Source organism: Triticum dicoccoides, chromosome 7B, assembly GCF_002162155.2.
Source record: "Triticum dicoccoides isolate Atlit2015 ecotype Zavitan chromosome 7B, WEW_v2.0, whole genome shotgun sequence".
In the NCBI taxonomy this organism is placed as follows: domain Eukaryota; kingdom Viridiplantae; phylum Streptophyta; class Magnoliopsida; order Poales; family Poaceae; genus Triticum; species Triticum dicoccoides.
This window is the reverse complement of record NC_041393.1, coordinates 410352694-410376487: the sequence shown is the minus strand read 5'-3', so window position 1 is coordinate 410376487 and position 23794 is coordinate 410352694. Positions and strand designations below refer to the sequence as shown.

General features: G+C 45.2%; 1 protein-coding gene across 3 annotated transcripts in view; it reads right to left on the bottom strand.

The window, feature by feature from the left end:
* Positions 1-12331, bottom strand: part of LOC119336584 — a 28146-nt gene extending 15815 nt beyond the window's left edge. Inside the window, exons 1-20 of one of the 3 annotated variants that reach the window (XM_037608627.1) lie at positions 12030-12331; positions 11515-11592; positions 11274-11386; positions 11086-11179; positions 10416-10459; positions 10266-10334; positions 9397-9470; positions 8606-8813; positions 8372-8437; positions 8205-8284; positions 7692-7841; positions 6953-7016; positions 5713-5814; positions 5116-5295; positions 4888-5006; positions 4333-4483; positions 4163-4252; positions 3962-4063; positions 3351-3409; positions 3166-3265 (exon numbers count right to left, since the gene is read on the bottom strand). In XM_037608627.1, the coding sequence (XP_037464524.1) occupies positions 3166-3265; positions 3351-3409; positions 3962-4063; positions 4163-4252; positions 4333-4483; positions 4888-5006; positions 5116-5295; positions 5713-5814; positions 6953-7016; positions 7692-7841; positions 8205-8284; positions 8372-8437; positions 8606-8813; positions 9397-9470; positions 10266-10334; positions 10416-10459; positions 11086-11179; positions 11274-11386; positions 11515-11592; positions 12030-12126 (2040 nt within the window). In that variant the 5' untranslated portion in view covers positions 12127-12331. The remainder of the gene's footprint in view (positions 1-3165; positions 3266-3350; positions 3410-3961; positions 4064-4162; positions 4253-4332; positions 4484-4887; positions 5007-5115; positions 5296-5712; positions 5815-6952; positions 7017-7691; positions 7842-8204; positions 8285-8371; positions 8438-8605; positions 8814-9396; positions 9471-10265; positions 10335-10415; positions 10460-11085; positions 11180-11273; positions 11387-11514; positions 11593-12029) is intronic. The other 2 variants (XM_037608628.1, XM_037608629.1) reach the window with 2 other exon arrangements.
* Between the last annotated feature and the right edge of the window lie 11463 nt (positions 12332-23794).

The window sequence follows — 23794 nt, the reverse complement described above, 5'->3', positions numbered from 1 at the left end:
ATCCACTAAACCGATCTTTTACCACTGCACTCACTGTTGTTGCATGACGAGCTGATTCCCCCCTCCTCCCGCGAGCGTCCGGGAGGCTAACCCTCGCGCCGCCGCCTCCCCTCCCCTCCCTCGCCGCCGGGGGCGCGTGCGGGTGAAGCTTGTGCGTCGCCGGCAGGGCTCCTTTGTCTCCTCGCGATGCGGCGCTAGATGCTGGGCATGGCAGCGCGGCGGCGCTTCGGAGCGGGCCGGCGACGGTGGCGTGGTGGCGGTGCGACGGGTGGCATGGTGGTGGTGCAGGCCAGCAGGTGGTGACAGCGGCGGCGGCTGCCCGTCCGGATCCGCCTCTGATGCTGCGGGTCGCGGGCGGCCTCTCTTGTCGTGGCGCGATGGTGAGGGGGCGGCGCGGCAGCGGTCGAGGTGGGCGGCCCCCATCCAGTCAGGCCCTTGTGGCTGGACGGCGGCGCTCGGCGCGGGAGGGCCTCCCTTGTGGGCTACCTTGGCTGCGGCTGCGGGTCAATTTGGTATCCCCCGTCAATGGGCGCGCGATTGCTGGTGGCCTCGCCGGGATGTGTGTCGGCTGCCATGGTGAGGCGACACGGGGGTGTGTTCGATGGGGAGCTCGGTAGGAGGGATGGGTGGCCTCGATGCAGTCGCGTCACCTGTCGCCGGCATAGGGGTGTGCCGGTCCGGATGCGCCCGCTCCTCTTCCTCCCTTTCCTCGTGTTCGCCGGGGAACTTGGTAGGAGGGATGGGTGGCCTCGATGCGGTCGCATCACCTGTGCCGGCACAGGGGTGTGCCGGTCCGGATGCGTCCGCTTCTCCTCCCCCTTTCCTCGGCCGCGGGCGGGTTGGCGCAGGTCTGCCGATGTCCGGGGTAGAGCGTCTGCTGGTGGCTCAGTCGGTCGGGGGCTGCCGGTTGGGCCAAATCCGGGCCTTTGTGTGGTCTAGGGGTTGTCTGGTTGCGGGGCGGCGGCTCTGGCCATGGGAGGCGCGGCATTTGGGGGCGAAGCGTGCGTCTCAGGTGCGGGCGGGCAACCATGGCCACGCGGGTGGCGTGGTTGCAGGTGGTTGACGGAGCTAGGGTGCGACAGAGGGGGTGAGCGTCGGGGTACACCACTTGCCCGGTCCTTTGACTGGCCAACGGTCGTGGCGGCCATTGACGCCATATCCTTCCTGAAGGCTCCGTCGCAGCGTTCTCTTTCCTGTCATCTTGCTCCGGGTGAAAACCTGATCTTCGAGATCGGGCGGTGGCGGCTATCCATGGTCGTACCCTTCTGGGAGGCACCGTTTTGGAGTCCTGGCTTCGTTGTTGTCCGGCTCACCTCTCTATTGTGGATGCTCATGGCGGAGGTCTCCGTCGGTTCCAAGCGGTCTTCCTCGTTTGCTTGGTTGTCGGTGCGGTGGTGTGTCGATGACCGGCACCTTTGTATCTTGCCTTGTGTGTGTGTGTTGGGTGCAGTGGTGGTGTATGTTTGTATCGGTCTCTCGGTTGTAATCGGTGATGGTTGCTTTAGAATATAAAGCAGGGGAAAACCCTTTTTTGGTTGTTGCATGACATAGCTATTTCTGTTGCCTAATTCGGTGGCGTGGACAAAAGGAAAAGTAAATCTATGGCTATGCTATGCACAATATTACATGCTTAGATACTAAAATTCACTTCTTGTTATAAACACAGTTGAGCAGTTTCTTTAGCCTGTCAATATATTTTGCCAGCATGCATTCACCATGACCAAGTGCTACACCCCTATGTACTGGCATCTCACCGACCTGGCTGGATATCTCCTCCTGCCACTCCCATCCTTTACCATTAACTAGGTAATTGTCTTTCGTTTAAACAATTATGTCCTCTGTTTCAAAATGCAAGTACTAGAGCGCTTCACCTAAAGGTTAAGAAATTTTCAAACTAAGGTGAGTGGAAAAAAGGTCAACTTTACCACCCTTTTCAAAATGTACAGTTCGACCCAATTCTACCATGGGAGGAGTCCGTTAAGAGAGACCTGAAGGATTGGAGTATCACCAAAGAGCTAGCTATGGACAGGGGTGCGTGGAAGCTTGCTATCCATGTGCTAGAGCCATGAGTTGGTCGCGAGGTCTTATGGGTTTCACCTCTAGCCTACCCCAACTTGTTCAGGACTAAAGGCTTTGTTGTTGTTGTTGACCCAATTCTACCACACAGGGAAAATACATCCTACAACCAGGTGTAGTTACACCCACGTCCCACGTCTCATACTACCATCGGGTAGTATATATACTACTTTATCATTTTGAGTATATTCATATACTATTACTAAGATACTCCAAATCGAACTACATGGAAAAATTGCAACTAAGCCCATCGTTTCTAGTATATTTTAAAAATACATTCATATTTGTACATAAAAAAGAGAATGGTAAAAATATGTACATAGTACTTAAGTATTATACTGTATATACTATGTGAATATTCCTATATACTACTCCTTCAATCCATATTACCTGTCGCTCAAACGGATGTATCTAGCACTGAAATACGTCTAGATACACCCGTTTGAGTGATAAGTAATATACTCCCTCCGTCCGGAATTACTTGTCATCAAAATGGATGAAAATGGATGTATCTAGAATTAAAATACATCTAGATACATCCATTTCAATGACAAGTATTTCCGGACGGAAGAAGTACATACTACTAGTACATACCCTCTGGTAGGGTATGATAGATACTACCTATATGCATGAAACACACGTGTGTAACTTCAACATTTATTTCCATAGGGGCACTCTATATAAAAAAAATCAGGGGAAAATGATACCTTATACTCCCTCCGTCCGAAAATACTTGTCATCAAAATGAATAAAAAGGGATGTATCTAGAACTAAAATACATCTAGATACATCTCCTTTTATCCATTTTGATGACAAGTATTTCCGGACGGAGGGAGTATTATGCAACACTAGGAGGCTTACGATCGTGATTATAGGTTATAGCCATCCAAGTTTGCCTAGTTCCATAATTTATTTTCTACAATGTCAAATTTATATTTCCAACTTGAAATAAACAGAACGCATCTGGTTTATCAGAACCTCGGTTGGGTCCACAAATCCCATAAACACATTGATCATAGTAAAACCGTGGAACTATAACATGCTCCATTGTCAAAATGTAAAACACTGTTGTTTATAACTGGCACATACCATAGTAAGTTCTCTTCCACAATCATATGATGGTAGCTTAATGACGAAATGGTGAATCCTTAAATCCCAGAGAAGTTTCTTTTGGTTCACAGACATGTACCTAGAATCACATTTAAACAATGACCCAAGTTCTACTGGCAATACCACAGTACGGAAAATATAGAAGTAAATGGGGGTGAACTTACTCCAGTTTGGAAAGAAGTCTTGTTCCAAAATTATCAAAACGGTTTAGCGAGGAAAGCACCTGGGTGAATGCAGAATGGCTAGAATATTATTTGGCATTTAAACTTGCATAACTTCCTCCAGGTGATAAAAATATCGAACCAAGTGAGAGTTAACAGTATATCTAAGTATTCGGAAGGCACAACAAGTAACAACAAAGTGAGCTGATGCCAAGTCCAGGATAAAAAGTGTATGCCTAAAATCGAGCTGATCTAGGAACAGCATTTGTGAGAAATATCATATATTCAAGATTAGAGGATTTGAGTCAGGGCCTCCACTACAGTTTTCGTTCAAAAAGGATAGGAGAATTCAACTCTGCACTTCTAGGAATGGACGGAAAACAGATTTTACAGAGTGGGGACTATTGTTGCAGTAGACATTACTTATACAACACATATGGTCACAAATTAGTTTCAATTGATAATCCAACTACATTATTGGCTATTGCATCTATCTCTTGCTTCGTTAACAATGGTTAGCTATATTGAGCAAACTCATATAACAAAGCAAGACACAAGAAAATACTACATCTCTTCCGAACAGTGGAGCATAGATGTACAGCATGAATGCTTACCCTATCATGCTGGAATTGGAAAGAGGAAAACAAATCATAGATGTGCAGGAGATTAAAGAAGAGTTCTGGTTCGTATATGACATTGAATTCCTGGACAACAACCTAACAAATAACAGGCAAAATAACTAGAATCAGCAATTAAGAACACCGCAGAGGTACTATGTAATGAATTCAGCTCTCTTCTGGAAAGAATACAGTTACCCGTGTTGAAGCTTCTGAGTTTTCGTTTGACTTCGGAAAGTCTACTTGAATACTGATAACAGGTGCACCTAGACCATCACCAGTGCTACACTAAAATATGTTACGGATTAAAGACATACAGTTCAGAGAAGGGTCCAAAAAGATCTTAAAGGTCAAACTGTGATGTGTACCTTTTGAGCCAGCAAGACTTTATTTTTATTCAACGGGTTAGTTATCTCAAGTGAATCAAGCCAAGCAAGGATAGTTGCTGAATCATCCCATATTTTATATTCAGTACCAAGACCAGTAAACATCCCATCAATAAGCTTCATGCCAAACCTTCTAACCAATCAATATAGCAAAGTTAGACGATGAAAAAGGGCCTCTCATATAAGCTAAACCATCTAAACAGGAAATGGAAAATCAGGCAGCAAATAACAGCATAGTAAGGAGCAATTAATTATTGCTTAAAACAGAATGAAACAATGGAGTGTTTGCCATTAGAGTGGTCTTTTGGAGTACTTATGCCTTACTATCCTGGGCAATAATAACTAATAGGCACAGACTGTTTAGAGCCATCATGGAAATATTAACCAAAAATGGCAAAGATTATCGCTCACTAAATTATTTCTATGGCACGCCATAGCAACAACCCACTGGCTGTAAAGCTATTATGACAAATAACAAATTTTTGCAACATAAACTATGAAATAATCAGAGAGATGAAGCAGGGAAGAGACACTTGCCTGGAGGTGACAGTTGTGAGTATTTGAGGAATAGATAGTCTCAAAGAGTAGTAGTTTTCCTTTGTCAGATGATTTTCAGCAGAAGAAACAGGATGAAATTCTGTTCCCTCGTATAGATCCTGAATGAAAAACTAAGATGTTAGAACTGACTGTTCCTAAATATCAATTGCATTAAAATTGACTGCCTTGTACAGAATAAGTGAAGAGCTGTATACTTCAGAGTATAACCTTAATAATGTCTTCTGAAACAACACCAGCAAATGAACTAGTGTCAGCTGTTCCACCAGCACCAAGCATTCCAAGAGAAAGCCAGTTTAACCATCCTCGGCCTGCCCCTGCTGACAGCTCATCAGTTCGAGGACTTCCTGGACTACAAAAGTTGTCTTTTGTTGATTTCACAGACAAATCCTGCCAATATCCAGCGAGATTTTAGCACAGGTGCCCATTTCCAGCCCACCGCCTCCCCCCTGCCCGCGGAAAGAGGCAGAAATGTGTTCTAACCTCTAAAACATAAATACTGCGCTCTATGGAAGAACCTAAACAACTGCAGATTTCATTCTTGTGTTGAAAAATGAGAAGAAAGAAACGAATATAAACCCTTGAAGTATCATTGTCCAAGATTAAGAACATATGGCAAATGGCTAGGCAAGTGGTATAGCGATAATGCACGTGGATGTTAGATGTAAAATGTTTAGGTAACGAGTACAGTTTTTAGTGGCTCAAATGCTCTATAGGTGGGCAGTTTAAACTTTAGCGGTTAAATTGATAATTGATGAAATAATTCACAGTATCACTGTATTATTCTTCACATTTAGTATCAAGTACCTGTAGTCGTTGCTCTGCAATTGTTCTGTAGCTAACTATATCATCTATATCACATTCTTTGTCCAGAGTTTCCAGCTTTTGTAGAATGTCTTTACTTACAAGCTGAAAATAGCAAAACTTCAACAAAGTAAGCTAGTGGAAAGCATGGTATGAACAAACAATAACATAATGTACATCCTGTGCTATTATATTATCTAAAATCGAATAGGAAATTAGTCTATACAAAGAAATGCTGTTTACTGGCAAGAGGGAATAAAAAATGTGCAGTATGACGTATATACACAAGCTAGAATGGTTGCAGAATCAGAATCACCAACCTAAGTCGAGGCTATGTAGCCTGTGTGACCAATAAACTAAATTAATATATTTAACAGGATCTAGACAAACAAATGTGACCGAAACAAAATTTTGGTCAGACCCTATCTACATTAGAAAATGACGAGGAAACAGTTAGTACACCATCATACAATACAAGGTGTATGTGACATCTCACATTTTCATCCCTAAGCCAATTTCGTTACACACAAATGATACAGAATGTCAGTCCAACATGCACATGATTTACATGTCCAGCTAAAACTAACAAAAGCTGTCCGTTTAGGATAACAGAGTTCTTTATTTCCAAAACAGTATTTCACAAAAGTTAACATATAATCCTTAAAGAAACGGGTATTAATGTTGGAATGCATTATATGAACTTGGCATGTCAGAAACAATACAAAAAATAGCATGTTATCAACAATTTCATCTGACACAATACTCGTGTTGGTGCCTGTGTTATATGCATTTGGTCTAAAGGACAGACCCAGTGCATAGAAGCTCCCACACAAGGTGGGGTCTGGGGAGGGATTATAGGAACCTAGTCTTACCCCTGCAAAGTGCAATGCAGAGAGGCTGGTTCGAACCCAGGACCTCTTGGCACAAGTGGGGAGGACTTCACCACTGCGCCAGGCCTGCCCTCGTTATATGCATTTGGTCTATCACAGATAATACAAAGAAGCAGCAAATACATCTTATCACAAATTTCGTCTAACATAATTTAAAATTGACAATGTGTACTATAGACCTCCCTCCTGTTCTATCGGCTTTCCTTTTACTTTATGTAACATACAAGTAAGAGAGATTATAAACCTCTCAGTCTTGAGCTACATTACAGGTAAGAACTCTCTGTTCATGTGTGCGTCAGAACCATTTACACAATTATGAGAAAATGCATGTTATACTGAGAAAATCGAACAACCTGTCCTTTCTGCAAGAGCTCCAATTTCGTTCGGTACAAATTGACATATTTCCGACGGCACTCCCTGTTAACATACAAACAGGCACACACATTAATCTAGAAAACAATAGAAGAGAACAAGTGTGGATGAAAGATATTTTTGTTGTTGTTAATATCACTTAAAACAAGATCATCAAGCAGCACCACATCAGTGCAACAGGTTTGTAAGCAAGTAAATACAAAGTCATAAATCATTAAATTGGAATTGTTTAAACAACAAAGCCTTATCTTCTTCTTATCAATTTTTTTAAAAAAAACAAGATCAATGGTTGTTAGGTCAGAAGAATAAACCAAGTCAGCGATAGCTAGTATCATCTATAGCAAAGAAAATGCCAATCTTCTATTCCTATCTGTCAGCACATAGGCTACATGTGTTGTTCAGGTGCGAAGCTCTGAGCTCCCTGAAGCTTTTTAAAAATATCAAGAAAGTAGAAGATATATTTACGAAATAATTTAATGAATTTGTTATCATTGACAATCTATACTTGACATAGAAAAAGAAAGCATCCAATCATCAGGCTCCCTAATTGCCCTCAGAAACAAAATTCAAGCAACCTTCAAACCCATATTTACACTTGTTTTCAGTATTTTTATATTATGCTGTCTAGCAATAGTTGCTGCCCATTGAACTATAGATTTTCTGCTCATTTCACACCTTGCCGACCAAGTTGAACAAGGAAAGAGCTAATACAAAACTCACAGTCGCTTCCCCAAGAACCTCCAAGAGGTTTTCTTCAGTCTTCTTTCAACGTCTGCCATGATAGAATCCTTGGCATACTGCCACCACATTATCTGCCAACCTTTATGTCTCTTAGATAAAAAGCTCCCAGGCGGGCGGTAACGACCATATCTGTGAAATAGCAGCAACAAACATTAGAGGTGGTTCTAATTTGGTGTTAGATTTCATTTACCATCAGCAAATCCTCAAGCCATTTACTGTTTGTATTCAGCAAATCAGTGAAACCAAGGAGTTCATTATTTCGAGCACAGGTTTAAAAGCTAGGAAATTTTACAGTGTCCAGCATTATTCCATCAAAGGCAGAAGATGAAGGGGAGTATTGTGCATTAAGGCTTACATTTAGGATGGAACAAGATTTCATGATGAAAAAAATAACAATAAAGCCTATGCTTGTCTATGAACAAATACATGAAACCTATGATAGATGTCGGTAGCCAGATAATAGTTTTTGGTCGTGTAAATAGATCAGCGTACTTTGTTCGCAGAGCACAGATGGTGAAGTGATCACAGAGATTCAAAATTTGCTGAAGCTGGATTTCATCTATTGATAGAACCTACAAAGAAGATGAAACATGCAAGGATAAATCAACTCCGAAGTGATTAACACATCAACACTGCTAAAAACAGAAGAAATAACGAACCAATGCAGTTAGTTCTGCAGTCATGTCATACTGAGGCACACCATCACGCTTTCCGGAGTTGTTGGCCTGTGATACAGATTAAATTTCATTAGAACAAGCTGCTCAGCATTCAGCGAAAAATAAGAAGGGCTGATCTGAAAGTAACCAGAAAGCTTCTGAAACCCTGTCGCCAAACAAGACTACCTGATAATACCATAATTGATGAGAATATGTAGAGAGAAGAGATGCACTTACAAGCACAGACACAGTCACACAAAATGGATTTATAAGATAATCATCTCTTGGGTGGGCCAACCCGAGACTGAAATTAGACTGAGCATCAGTAAGAGCACCAACATCATATAGATTCTGCTGTTCTTCCAACTGTTGACAGTAAATTCCAACATTTGATATATTTATCTTCTTGTTCACTTCATCTTGTCTGGACCTAGCCATCAATGACCTAAAGTGCCCCAAAAAATACACATATCAATGAATCAAATGTTTGAAATACCAAAACTTTTTCCAAAAAAAAAATGCAAGCAGCATATATTTTACAATGCAATGACAAACAGTCCTGATGGTTTCATGATATATCGCGCAGCAGCTATACCCACACATAAAACCAAGTCAGTAAAGTAAGCTATACTATACAATTTTAGGCCACCATAGTTAACTGTCAAGACATTTATAAAGTTAAATTTCTAGTGGCATTTTGGATTCCTTCAGGACTCATAAGTCAAATCAGCTATGCAGAAACACTGTGTAGAGTTGTGCTCCAGTGTTAAGTTGATTATTACTTTAGAAAATCCCAATGATTTCTAACACTTAAAGAAACCTTCACTGGCTTCCAAGCATTTTCGTTACTTTTAATCAAGCATCTCAGTTTTATATGTCTCTAAATAATTTTAATTCCTAATTAAAATTTAGTGATCTTCAGTACTACAACCGTCAGGTTGTATACAAAGAATATTAGACTTAACTAGCAGGTTGAAGCTAAGTTATCGGTTTAAATAAAAAAGGATAAGATGGCTTCGGTAACTCACATGGCAAAACTTTGCTTCTGTGTATCTGTTTGTATCGAGAGACTGTTGAGTTCCAAACCAAATATGAAGCTCCCCTGTATATTACCAAGAAAAACAGGTATATTTGAGAATCAGCAGGAAAAATAAATAACACTGAAGATAAAGAATTGAATATATGGGGATACACGCGTGAAATGCACTTGAAAAGTAATGAGTTTGCTGCTAGGTTTATCTGTAGCACAACCGTTGATGTTATCGGATTGCAAAGAGTATCGAGGAAGTTTCTATGAAATATCGACCTGTGGATATTCTGAGACAGTTTTATTAACAATATGCAAAATTGGTATGTATGGAGATATCAACTAATTCCTTCTAAGTTCAAAACAAGGTGCAATATGTGGCAACACATAAAGTACTGCTTAACCTTTATGCTTTAGAAATAGCAGGTATGCCTCTGCAAACCTACCACTGGGTTATACTATCCAAACTCCAAAAGTAGACCATTACATGATATTTAGAATAAGAAAATCGAGCAGTGTAATTCCAAACACTAGGTAAGAATAAAGAAAAAATGATGAGAATTTGATGGACAAGATCTATGGAGACATAGAGGGGACATGGATGAGTTTTGGAGATGGTCTCTTCATGGATTTATAAATAATACAAGAAATAGTCCACCACCATAAGTGCCTCAAAATCTGATCGATACAAATTAAAACCAACTGTCCACATGATAGCATAGCACGCCCAAAGATGGGTAATTTTTAGTGTGGAATACTTTCTAACTTTTTTCATCTGGCAACAAAAGCATACTTGAATGTTGACTAAAATAGATATTGCATGTAACACTCGGTGCACAGAAAAAGGAAATATGATATAAACTTGTGTACCTGATCGTTGTGGGATTCAACATATATGATGTGAACATTTCGTATGGAAACTTGGATATTGTCCAGTATCTGCCAAACGGAGCAAAATTATCTGTGCTTTGGCATATCAATGTTACTATTGTTCAAAGAATAAAATTGTAAGCTTGTTACCTTAGCTGACATGTAGGATAGAAGTGATTGCCCCGTTTGGTTATCTAGAAGTCAAAAGAATTAGGGTTTTCAGGAATACCTTTCAGTGTGTTAACTCGGTAAATAAACATGCAATTTGCAAATGTTATATTAACAGTATGATAAACATAAGCAAGTACATGTTACGAATTGGTAACAGCTAGTTCATCACTGGCAGCCTTCAGATACTTGCATACAATTTGATAGATAAAAATGTCTCCCGAATGTGTGTTTGTATCTTGGTGACACTGATCTACACATTTAGTAGTTAGCATATGTACCTATAGATCGCGGATTTTTATACTCCCTCCGTTCCTAAATATAAGTCTTTTTAGAGATTTCAATATGGACTACATACGGATGTATATAGACGTAGTTTAGAGTGTAGATTCACCCATTTTGCTCCATATGTAGTCCATATTGGAATCTCTAAAAAGACTTATATCTAGGAACGGAGGGAGTATAATGCATGCTAATGCACATGCAAGAAGATAAAGAAAAACAGCAAGGACACGAAACCTGAAGTTACCACTAGCAGTCTAGCACAAACAGCTGAAGTTAGCGTGTTGATATTGAAGTGAATTGCAGTGACAAACTGATATCTGAAATTTGCAAAAAAAAAATGATGAAGAGCACAGGAATAGAGACTGACCTGTCACTCTTCTGGAAAATTTAGCGAGCTCTATAGCATTAAGTTTAGCCAATTTTCCAGCTAGTTCTCTCTTACCAAGTGACTCGGATTCCCACTGAGAAAGAAGCAGCATTTTTATTGGATCAACACAGTGGAAAACACCATTGGCAAGCTAATTGAACAATGTAAAACCAGATTCAGTGACGTGCCTCAGAATCCTCCCGCGGATATGCACATACAAACACATCTTCTATAACAATAATTATAGGGTCCCATCCAAGTTTTTTCCATGGAATCTTTATGCTTAACTTCCCGATTCGTCCTGTGGGAACAACAGAATGGAAACTTACGACTTACCATAACACATAGTTTTACCTATACGTGACAAAATAGCAAAAATAGTGTTGATAGCATCCAGTCAAACAGTCTCAATGGGATCATAGATCATACCAGTCTTGAGTGCGAAAGGCAACTGCAGGTAGTCAAAGGCTTCCAGAATGAGCTCTACATTTTCCAAATTTATTTCCTCTGCACAAAATGAAGTCATCAAACGCTTAGCCACCATCAGGATCAGAGAGACCGCACAATCCAGAGCTAAGGCGCAAAATGTTAACAATTCTAAGAAGAATTATACTTGGCAATATGTATGTCAGTATCCATCACCGACGCAACGCATAAACAGGCGTAACGAGGGAATCAATACAACCCGTGCACATAAAAATCCCAGTACGATCAAACCCAATGCCAGTCACGCCTTAATCAAAACTCAAACATCTGCAGCACTAAACGCAGCCATGGAATTAACCAGCAAATTTACTGCTGCGGCAACCGAGGAGCGACGAATTGGAGAACAGCGGGGACCAGGACAACCGCTGGCTCGCGGGTGATTGGGCCAACCCAGGTAGCGGAACGCAGGGGTGCGGTCTCTACTCGCTAGTGCTCTTGGGAGGGGATCGAGTACGAACCGTTCCAGATGCCGATCTTAAGCTGCTCCTTCTGGATGCCCTTGACGTAGCGGCCGAGCAGGCCGGCGAGCACCTGGCTCACCACCCCCTCGAACATGGCGGCGGCGGAGGAGGAGGAGGAGTCTCCCTAGCGAGCCCGCGCTCCCATGGGGCGGGGGACGAAAGGGCAAGGAGGCGAGGGGTGGAGGGGGCGAGGCCGTGGAGGGAAGGGAGTGTGGGGAGAGGACAGGCGAGTTGGGTTTGGGACTTCCGTTTGCTTGGAGGAGGAAGCGGAGGAGGACGACGGCGATTCGTGTCGTTGATGCTCGGGCATTCGGGCTCGGTGCGTGCGACCGTGCGATGTACGTGTGTACGGTGCTCGGCCTTTATTGTCCGTCTATTTGGCAAACCTATTTTCTTGGACCCAAATCCTGGCGCCCGTTCGCCATGGAGCATCGGAAACTTTTTTAGACAGGACATGCGTGGTTTTGACACCTTGGTCGTCAGGACCGCGTGGGCCTTACGGAAATAGAGAAATATCAGGGTATTCAACATGCCGGAGCAGATCAGCCTGGATTTTGCCATCCAAATCCTCGATGAGATCAAGGATTGGGAATCAGCTGATGTAGGTGTAGGAGGTCTACATAGATTTGTGAGAAGTTAGCCGAGCCGATGTTTTCTTGTGTGGGTGGGGTGACCAACATTTGATGTCCGTATTAATAGTTGGATTCTTGTAATTATTTTACCCTCTTCTATAAAGATATGATATTGTCTTTGGTGTACTTTTGAAAAAAAAACAGTTTATGTATGCGGGGGTGTTTTTCAAAACTGTCATGGCAACTTGTTTAAAACGTGAGGAGTTTTGGGCCGAAACTACCCCGTCAGATCTAAATTTGACGGTTCTTGGACGCATTCGTCGTAATTTGATCTCTGGCAAATGCTCCCCGGATAGCTTTACCCTTTTTTCTCCTTTTCTTTCTTTTGAGAGAAAGTTGTCGTGGCACAATCTTCGCAATACAATCTAAAGGAACATGAAGTCATGTAATTTTTGTTCTTTCTAAGTCACATCTTAGAGAGTTTTACACATTAACCCTCTCTGGCAAAATAATGTGCAGCTCTGATTTCATCTCCTTGACCAATGGCTCATAAGCCGACTTATCCAACTCCACAACACTCAACTTTGCTGCCACATTCCTGTTGTTGGTCTCCAGACTCGGCTTATGGATATTGATTTCCGATGCCAGGAGTATCGCGTGCCCGCACGACATTAGCTTCACAAAGCTCATGAGGGTGTGTCATGGTCGAAGGACCGCACCCATCCCCACCACCACCACCACCACCACACACACCCCAAACATGCCATGTCAGCCACCATCGTCGATTAATGCATGTTCTACCCCTCCTCCAGCAACAACCGTTTTTAGGTTGCCACACAATGTGGATCTAATTGCCCGCTATTTTTTGCATCAATCTGGCTAGCCAGAGTTGGCATACTAACATCATGACTAAAATCTTCAAACATTCAGCGCTTATTCCTTACCATTCAAGGAACACTTACATCACAATCAGCAACCATACATTTCCAAAACAACTGAGAGTGTGAGCATCGCCAAGAGTTGTGGTGGTTGTCTCCTCAAGTCCGTGGGCAACACAAAAACTCTAGCTTTTATCCAAAGTCTATGTAGATCATCACCCACAGCGAAGCCATTATCAAGCATTCTCCATGCATGCACATTGGCTTTGTTTGGAATGGTCAAGAACTCCAGATCGTGAGCTACCCTTGTTTGGATCAGGGTAGCGAAGCTTCAAGATTGTCGATGTCACCAGAAGTGTCTCACTACAAACACTAAAGCGGCAAACATGTCGTTTGATCCCTCATGAATTGGAGGTACCACCACCCTCTTAAATATCTGACCATTGGTTGATTTCTCGAGCATTATAGCTTCTTTCCAAAGCCCTATCTATGTAGTCCAATCCTCACTCTGAAATATATAAAAAACAAATGATCACGAGTTCATGACACTGTTTTTGACAATGGCATAGCCACCACCCAAATGCCATGCACAACTGACCACGCTCTACCCATGGTTTCTTCCTTGAAATAATGGAGGCGTGAATAACTAATAAAGCTTTTCCATGGGCAAATGGTTGTTGGTTAGGAGCCTTCGTATGTTGCACGGGCTCTATGATTAAGTTGGTTCCGCCCCTATTTTTTAATATGCAAGATAAAATGTGTAACATTTGTTTTGCAATATACAATAAATCATTTTTAGTACCATAAAAAGCCAAGAGCAAAAGATCAAACTATAAATGTATAAGATTTTTCATGAAAATAGCATCAACTATGTCGAGAATCTTGAAAAAAGTTATATTGTTTGGAGACGTTGTGATCATTTAACTATGATGACAGTTGTCAAAAATATGTGATTTGATCAATTTGGGTTGATATGAAGTGCACCATAAATTATCAAGACAAATAAATATTTGGGCAAAACCTCGCTACAATTCAGTGTGAGATCTAGTCTTCAATGCCATAGTTACATATCCCTCCCACTTAGCAACTATAGCAGAGTCACCATTGAAAGATCGAGGATGTCGCCTAGAGGGGGGGTTAATATGCGCTTTAAAATAATTATGGTTTAGGCTTGAACAAATGCGGAATAAACCTAGCGGTTAAATTGTCCAGCACAAAACCTAAAACAACTAGGCTCACCTATGTGCACCAACAACTTATGCTAAGCAAGATAAGCAACTATGTGATAGCAAGATATATGACAAAGAACAATATGGCTATCACAAAGTAAAGTGTATAAGTAAAGGGCTCGGGTAAGAGATAACCGAGGCACGCGGAGACGACGATGTATCCCGAAGTTCACACCCTTGCGGATGCTAATCTCCGTTTGGCGCGGTGTGGAGGCACAATGCTCCCCAAGAAGCCACTAGGGCCACCGTAATCTCCTCACGCCCTCGCACAATGCAAGATGCCGTGATTCAAGGGAACCTTGAGAGCGGTCACCGAACCCGTACAAATGGCGACCATTGGGGCGGTCACCGGTACCCGTCAAATTGCTCGGGGCGATCTCCACAACCCAATTGGAGACCCCGACGCTTGCCCGAAGCTTTACACCACAATGATTGGGCTCCGAACAACACCAACCGTCTAGGGCGCCAAGGCACCCAAGAGGAACAAGCTCTAGAGTGTCCAAACACCCAAGAGTAACAAACTCAAGGGTACCAAGCACCCAAGAGTAATAAGCTTCTCAACTTGTAACTTCCATGTATCACGTGGAGAACTCAAACCGATGCACCAAATGCAATGGCAAGGGCACACGGAGTGCCCAAGTCCTTCTCTCTCAAATCCCACCGAAGCAACTAATGCTAGGGAGGAAAATGAGAGGAAGAACAAGAAGGAGAACACCAAGAACTCCAAGATCTAGATCAAAGGGGTTCCCCTCACATAGAGGAGAAAGTGATTGGTGGAAATGTGGATCTAGATCTCCTCTCTCTTTTACCTCAAAAACTAGCAAGAATCCATGGAGGGATTGAGAGTTAGCAAGCTCGAAGAAGGTCAACAATGGAGGAAGAACACGAGCTCAAAGGATAAGGTTGAATGGGGAAGAAGACCCCCTTTATAGGAGCTCCCGAATCCAACCGTTATGTGCTCAGTCCGTGCACGAGCGGTACTACCACTCAGGGGAGCGGTACTACCGCCCGGGCGGTAGAACACAGAGAGCGGAGCAAAACAGAGGGCGAGGCAGAGCCGTACGAGCGGCACTAACGCTGGAGCAAGCGGTACTACCGTTGGCCGCAGCGGTACTGCCGCTTGTCCCAGCGGTACTAGGGGCGGTGGTAGCCGTGGTACTACCGCACACGAGCGGTACTACCGCTCCTACTGATGCTACTACTGCCGCTGAACCTGACACGAGAAAAACACGTCTCGAGTCGAGGCGGTACCAGCGCGGAACCGGAGCCGTACTACCGCTTATGGCCATGGGCGGTACTACTGCCGTGGGACAGCGGTACTACTGCTTGTGGCGATACGCGGTACTGCCGCTCCGGTCCAGCGGTACTACCGCTGGCGCCAACCTTATGCCAAATCCATGAAAACAAGTACACTCCAAGGAAAACCAGAACTGCCATAACTTTTGCAAATGAGCTCTGAATTGAGCAAACTCAAGCTTGTTGGATACAAGACAATGAGTAGCATCAAAACAGCGACAGAGAAGATGTAGGGGAGGTATGCCTAACAAAAAGAGGAGAGAAACCTCTAACAGAGAAGAACCGACAGAATCTCCAACATCAAAAACATCATAGAAGATGCATGTGAACTCCGTTTTCAATGAACTCGAGCTTGTCATCAAGATGACCATAAGCTCCAAAACTCACAAAGAGAACCAAACAGGAACCAAGAAAGATGATGCAAGGATGCAATGGTTTGAGCTCTCTATGAATGATACGATCAAGTTACTCATCGAGAGCCCCCCTTGATAGTACGACAATCAAACCTAAGACCCGGTCTCCCAACTACCATCATGAGACCGGTAAAATGGAAAACCTATCAAGGGCAAACCTTTGCCTTGCACATGGTCCACTTGAGCTAGATGATGACGATCTTGACTCTCTCAAGTTGGACCACCTTTCTTGATTGCGTTGGCTCGATGAAGACTAGTTGATTGCTCCCCCATACTCCACTATGGGTGAGCCACTCTTCTGCACATCTTCACAAGTCCATTGTCACCACAATGGACGGCAAGCTTCAAGCATTTGATCTCTTCGTGATGCTTCACTTGAACTTGCACACCACAACCTAACCCCACAAAGAACTCTCACGAAGACCATGGGTTAGTACACAAAGCATAATTGACAATGCTTACTGTCGGTGTCAAAACCGGCGGATCTCGGGTAGGGGGTCCCGAACTGTGCGTCTAGGCGGATGGTAACATGAGACAAGGGACACGATGTTTTTACCCAGGTTCGGGCCCTCTCGATGGAGGTAAAACCCTACTCCTGCTTGATTAATATTGATGATATGGGTAGTACAAGAGTAGATCTACCACGAGATCAGAGAGGCTAAACCCTAGAAGCTAGCCTATGGTATGATTGTTGTTCGTCCTACGGACTAAAACCCTCCGGTTTATATAGGCACCGAAGAGGGTTAGGGTTACACAGAGTTGGTTACAATGGTAGGAGATCTACATATCTGTATCGCCAAGCTTGCCTTCCACACCAAGGGAAGTCCCATCCGGACACGGGACGAAGTCTTCAATCTTGTATCTTCATAGTCCAGGAGTCCGGCCAAAGGCTATAGTCCGGCCATCCGGACACCCCCTAATCCAGGACTCCCTCAGTAGCCCCTGAACCAGGCTTCAATGACGACGAGTCCGGCGCGCATATTGTCTTCGGCATTGCAAGGCGGGTTCCTTCTCCGAATACTTCATAGAAGATTTTGAACACAAGGATAGTGTCCGGCTCTGCAAGATAAGTTCCACATACCATCATGGAGAGAATAATATTTACACAAATTCAATCTGTTGACGTATTCCGTGGCGTGACATCACACCACGGCCAAGCCTCTATTCGAATCGTTTTCACTGTCCCACCTCAGCGCGTTTAGCGAGGCGGTTTCCTTGGCACGTCTTGTCAAAGCAGAGATCGTGTCCCCTTATTCTGGGATTCTCATCAATACGGGCATGGGTAACTGAGGGAGTCCTGGATTAGGGGGTGTCCGGATGGCCGGACTATAGCCTTTGGCCGGACTCCTGGACTATGAAGATACAAGATTGAAGACTTCGTCCCGTGTCCGGATGGGACTTTCCTTGACGTGGAAGGCAAGCTTGGCGATACGGATATGTAGATCTCCTACCATTGTAACCGACTCTGTGTAACCCTAACCCTCTTTGGTGCCTATATAAACCGGAGGGTTTTAGTCCGTAGGACAGAACAACAATTATACCATAGGCTAGCTTCTAGGGTTTAGCCTCTCTGATCTCGTGGTAGATCTACTCTTGTACTACCCATATCATCAATATTAATCAAGTAGGAGTAGGGTTTTACCTCCATCGAGAGGGCCCGAACCTCGGTAAAAACATCGTGTCCCTTGTCTCCTGTTACCATCCGCCTAGACGCACAGTTCGGGACCCCCTACCCGAGATCCGCCGGTTTTGACACCGACATTGGTGCTTTCATTGAGTTCCTCTGTGTCGTCATCTTTAGGCCCGATGGCTCCTCCGATCATCAACAACGATGCGGTCCAGGGTGAGACTTTTCTCCCCGGACAGATCTTCGAATTCGGCGGCTTTGCACTGCGGGCCAATTCGCTTGGCCATCTGGAGCAGATTGAAAGCTACGCCCCTGTCCATCAGGTCAGATTTGGAAGTTTGAACTACACGGCTGACGTCCGCGGAGACTTGATCTTCGACGGGTTCGAGCCACAGCCAAGTGTGCCGCACTGTCACGATGGGCATGATCTAGCTCTGCCGCCGAACAGTGCCCTGGAGGCCACACCAGTGTCCGCTCCAACCCTTAGCTCGGAGCCGACTGCGTCGATCGAGGATGGGTGGCTAGACACCGCCTCGGGGGCTGCTATCTCTACGGCGATTGAGCCGAACACCAACCCTGTCCTTTGCGAAGCTCGTGACTCCAAGGTGTCGGACTCCTCTCCGGACTCCGAACCTTCCGCGCCCCTGCCAATCGCCGATTGGGCACCGATCATGGAGTTCACCACCACGGACATCTTTCAGCACTCGCCCTTTGGCGACATCCTGGCTTCACTAAAGTCTCTCTCTCTATCAGGAGAGCCCTGGCCGGACTATGGTCAGCAAGGTTGGGATGCGGACGACGAAGAAATTCGACTCCCACCCACCACCCACTTTGTAGCCACTGTCGAAAGTTTAAACGACGTGCTCAACTTCGACTCCGAAGACATCGACGGTACGGACGACGATGTAGGAGACAAACATGAACCAGTACCTATAGGGCACTGGACAGCCACCTCATCTCACGATGTATACATGGTGGACACACCTAAAGGAAGCAACGACGAGGAACAACGGGACGCCACGAGGGATCATCCCCTCGAAAAGCAGTCAAAACGGTGACGTAAGCGCCGCTCAAAGTCACGCCTCGACAAAGACAGCAGCCATTCAGACCCAGTCATAGAGCAGGGCGAACCGATGGACGACGAACATGCTATCAAGCAACCGTCCGAACAGGACAACCTGGATAAACAATCCATCCCCGGCGAAGATAATAGTCCGGACGATCTCACGCTGGACAAGTTGCCGGAGCAGAAGAACCTCCACAAAAGGCTCGTCGCTACTGCGCATAGCCTGAAAAAGCAGAAGCTCAAAACAGTGGAAGATGCGCTCAGAATCAGATGGAGCAAAGTACTCAACACCACAGACAAATACGGTGATAGTCGCTGAACAAAGAGCTACCCGAAGCGAAAACTACTGCCCGAGTTTGACGAGGAGGCCATAGAGCCCCCGCAATCAAAGAACAAGGAGACCACCCGGTCGGATAGACGACCCCATGGCAAACATACAGCGGCAAACGGCGCAGCACACAATCCGGCACGCGATCTGCACACGGATTCGCATCAAAAAGATGGCCCGGTTAGATCTATCTACGGGCCAAGAAAGCAAGCTCTAGTGAGCAATGCAACACATCAAGTATCCGAATATTACGGTACACCCAAATATAGGGGTGCCGCACACCCCCTATGTTTCACCGATGAGGTCCTGGATTATGAATTTCCAGCGGGATTCAAGCCCGTAAACATAGAGGCGTACGACGGAACAACAGACCCTGGAGTCTGGATTGAGGATTACATCATCCACATACACATGGCTAGAGGAGATGACCTTCACGCCATAAAATACTTACCCCTCAAGCTCAAAGGGCCAGCCCGGCATTGGCTTAAAAGCCTCCCCGAAAACACCATTGGAAGTTGGGAAGAGCTCGAGGATGCTTTTCAGGCAAATTTTCAAGGGACCTATGTCCGACCTCCGGATGCAGACGATGTAAGTCACATAACTCAACAACCCAGAGAGTCAGCCCGAAAATTCTGGAACAGATTCCTTACTAAAAAGAACCAAATAGTCGACTGTCCGGATGCCGAAGCCTTAACAGCTTTCAAACACAACGTCCGAGACGAATGGCTCGCCAGACACCTCGGCCAAGAAAAGCCAAGAACAATGGTCGCATTAACAAGCCTCATGACCCGCTTTTGCACGGGAGAGGATAGCTGGCTGGCAAGATGCAGTACCAGCGACCCAAGTACATCCGAAGTCAGGGATGGAAATGGGAAACCGCGACGCAGCAAGGACCAGCGCCGGACCAAGGGAAACAGCCCGAAGAGCACAACAGTCAACGCCGGATTCAAGAGCTCTCGGCAGAATCATAAAAAACTGCCCCTTAAGGATAATAGGGACGAGCTATCTAACTTAAACAAAATCTTGGACAAGATATGCCAAATCCACAGTACTCCTGGGAAGCCTGCAAACCATACCACAGAGATTGTTGGGTCTTCAAGCAGTCCGGCAAACTCAACACCGAACACAAGGGGCTCGACACACCAAGCAAGGACGATGACGAACCCCACAAGTAGAGCACCGGAAAACAAAAGAATTTCCCACAAGAAGTCAAAACAGTAAACTCACTTTACGTGACAAAAGGGAAAAACAGAATGGCGCCCATAGAGATACACGCCATGCGGCCTATCCCAGAGGAGTCCCGCCACTGGTTATTAAAACCAATCACCTTTGACCACCAGCATTACTCTAGAAGTATCCGGGATGCAGGATGGACTGCCTTGATATTAGATCCGATAATCGACGGACTCCAATTTACACAAGTCCTAATGGGCGGCGGCAGTGATCTAAACCTGCTATATCAGGACACAATCCACAAAATGGGGATAGACCCAACCAAAATTCGCCATAGCAACACTTCCTTTCAAGGGGTAATGCCAGGCCCATATGCCCATTGTACGGGCTCTCTACTGCTAGAAGTTGTGTTCGGCTCACCCGACAACTTCCGCCGCGAAAAGTTAACCTTCCACCTCGCCCCATTTACAAGTAGCTACCAAGCATTACTGGGACGCGAAGCTTTCGCCCGCTTTAATGCAATACCGCATTATGCATCCCTTACACTTAAAATGCCCGGTCCGTGAGGCATCATCTCCTTAAAGGGAAATATCGAGTGTTCCTCGAGCGTGGAAGATTGTGTGACTGCCTTGACAGCCACACACTAAACCGGCTTCACTAATCAAAGCACCTAAACAGGTCGTCCAGACCCCGGACACGGTTAGACGAGTCCGGCGTAAACATACAAGGGCTTACTAGCCGCATACCCCCGCACTAGGGGCTCCGCGCATGTACAACAAGAGACATTAAAGCTCAATTTTATTCATTTTTTGAATTGTACTTTGTTTATTTAGTATAACGTACATTTTCGCACGATCTTTTTTCAACTAAGTTCCTCTCTTTTACAGATGAACACCGTGCTACACCTGTCTAGGATACGGCACAATGGAGACACAGGCGCAGACGTGCAGTAGGGACCCGTTGCAAGGATTCTTTTCAGATTAAGACCCTGCGTAAACCTTTTTTACTGTCTCTTGTTGATACACATCCCTCGGTTTCTTGCTATAACCAAGAAGGAGGCTGGCGTTTTGGCATGGGCCACGTCAGAATTTTGCGCGTACCTGGACACCAGGGGCTTCTACCAAGGGTGCTGTTCAGCCCGTTTTCATAAAGACCGAATACCTTAGGGAGTGTTCGACGTCTCGAGTTAGGCCTTATATGCATCAGCTCCGAATCATGTCTTTGGTCAAATGTTGGGTTTGCCCGGCTCTTGTGTTTTGCTGCCTTACGTTCCGCTCTATTGGCTAACACGGCACCAGGAGAACTACTGCGATTGTGCACCGGTTCGTCCAGGCAAGCACCTTAGTAGAGAAAGCCGAAAACTGACTGTCATGATATAGCGCGAGACTGGTCAACCACTCGATGACCCGTCGGAATCTATAGGATTCCTCCACATTGACGAAGGGCCGTTTCCCGGTCAGGCACATACGCGCCCCGAATTCGGGTAAGCGCAGTGCCCCTAGGGGCTATATAGTAGCCCCACTGTCAAACTCCTATGGCTAAATGAAAGTGATAAAGCATTATAGTCCAGTTGCCTAGTTTGCTGCGCTACCACCTCCTTTATAGGACCAAGACGTTGGATCAAGTGTGAAAATGCGCCTTTTGCAAACACCCCCGCATTATATGCGTGGGGGCTGAAGCCGAAGACTGCCATCTTTCAGGTTATATACACATATACATTAACGGCCGCATAGGAGGTATTTTAATTCTTGATGGCACAAGTATAAAAAGCTTTTATATTTCATTGAAACATTGTTTCACAATAATACATGTTATTCGAACATAATATTCTTTGAGCACTGCGTCTCTATTAAACGAGCACCCGACAGAACTTCCTGAAAATATTGCTCGACAGGTACTCGGCTTCCGTCCGAATCCGGGGATGCAACATCGGTGGCCTTCATCTCTGCCCAGTATGTCTTGACACGGGCAAGAGCCATCCGCGCACCCTCTATGCATGCCGACCTCCTCATCGTATTGATATGCGGCACCGCACCAAGGAACTGCTGCACCAAGCCAAAATAACTCTTCGGCTTGGGCCTCTTCGGCCACAAAAGACTCACGACATCCTTCATGGCAAGTCTGGATAACCTATTCAGCTCCGCCATTCGGCCAAGCGATCGGTTAATGGAAGTGGGCGCTCTGGATTATGGAACTGCGACCAAAAAACCTTCTCCATTTCGTGATCCTTTTAATCTCGGAAGTGTTCGGCCGCGTCCGCGGCACTTGCCGCCAAGTCCAGATAAGCATCCTCCGCATTCCACAGCCGGTCCAACTGAGCATATTTAGGATCCATGAATTTCCTCTGTAGCAGAAAGGGCTTTCCAGCCGCGATATCTCCGGCCTGACGCAGCTCCTCCTTCATAGCTCTCATCGCAGAGCGAGCATCCTTGGCCTCGGTAGTGGCCTTCTTCAGGTCCTCTTGTACCGCTCGATCTTCTTTTTCAAGAAGCTTGCAGCGGTCGGCAACATTCTTCAACTTCACGGCCATCTCGGCCATTTCATTCTTGCTTCGGCAGTGAGCAGCCTGTTCGGCTTTTAGCTCTTCGGCCGCCTTCAAGGCAACCGCATCACTCTTTCTGGCCTGCTCCTTAGCTCGGGCGAGCTCCGCCCGAAGGTTCTCCATGGCAGCGGCACCATCTGCATCAAGCATACATATTGTAAGGCACGGGCATCAAGCTCCCTTACCAGGTGTCCGCGGAGAAATTGCATACCTTGTGACTCGTCAAGCCGCTTATTGACAAGCGCGATGTCGTCATCCGCCATGTCAAATTGCCGCTTTAGTTCGGCAAATTCATCAGTACGGCTAGCCACCGGACCCTTCGCCACCTACATAGGAAGGGCAGCATATTATACCTGGGATTATGATCCTCGGTGCGCTGTCATTTCTGACAACACATCGAGCCTCAGGGGCTACTATCTACACATGACGCATCTTATATGCGGAACTGTTAGAAGGTACATCATTTTGCGTACCTCAAAACCTGTTAGTAAACTTCTGACGGCTTCGTGCAAACCGCTCTCAACGGATGAAATCCTTTCAATCACCGTACCCATTAACGCACGGTGATCTTCTGAGATAGATGCTCGCCCGAGCAGATCCTTCAGCTCCTCCGACCATACACCAGGTGGTGCCGGACT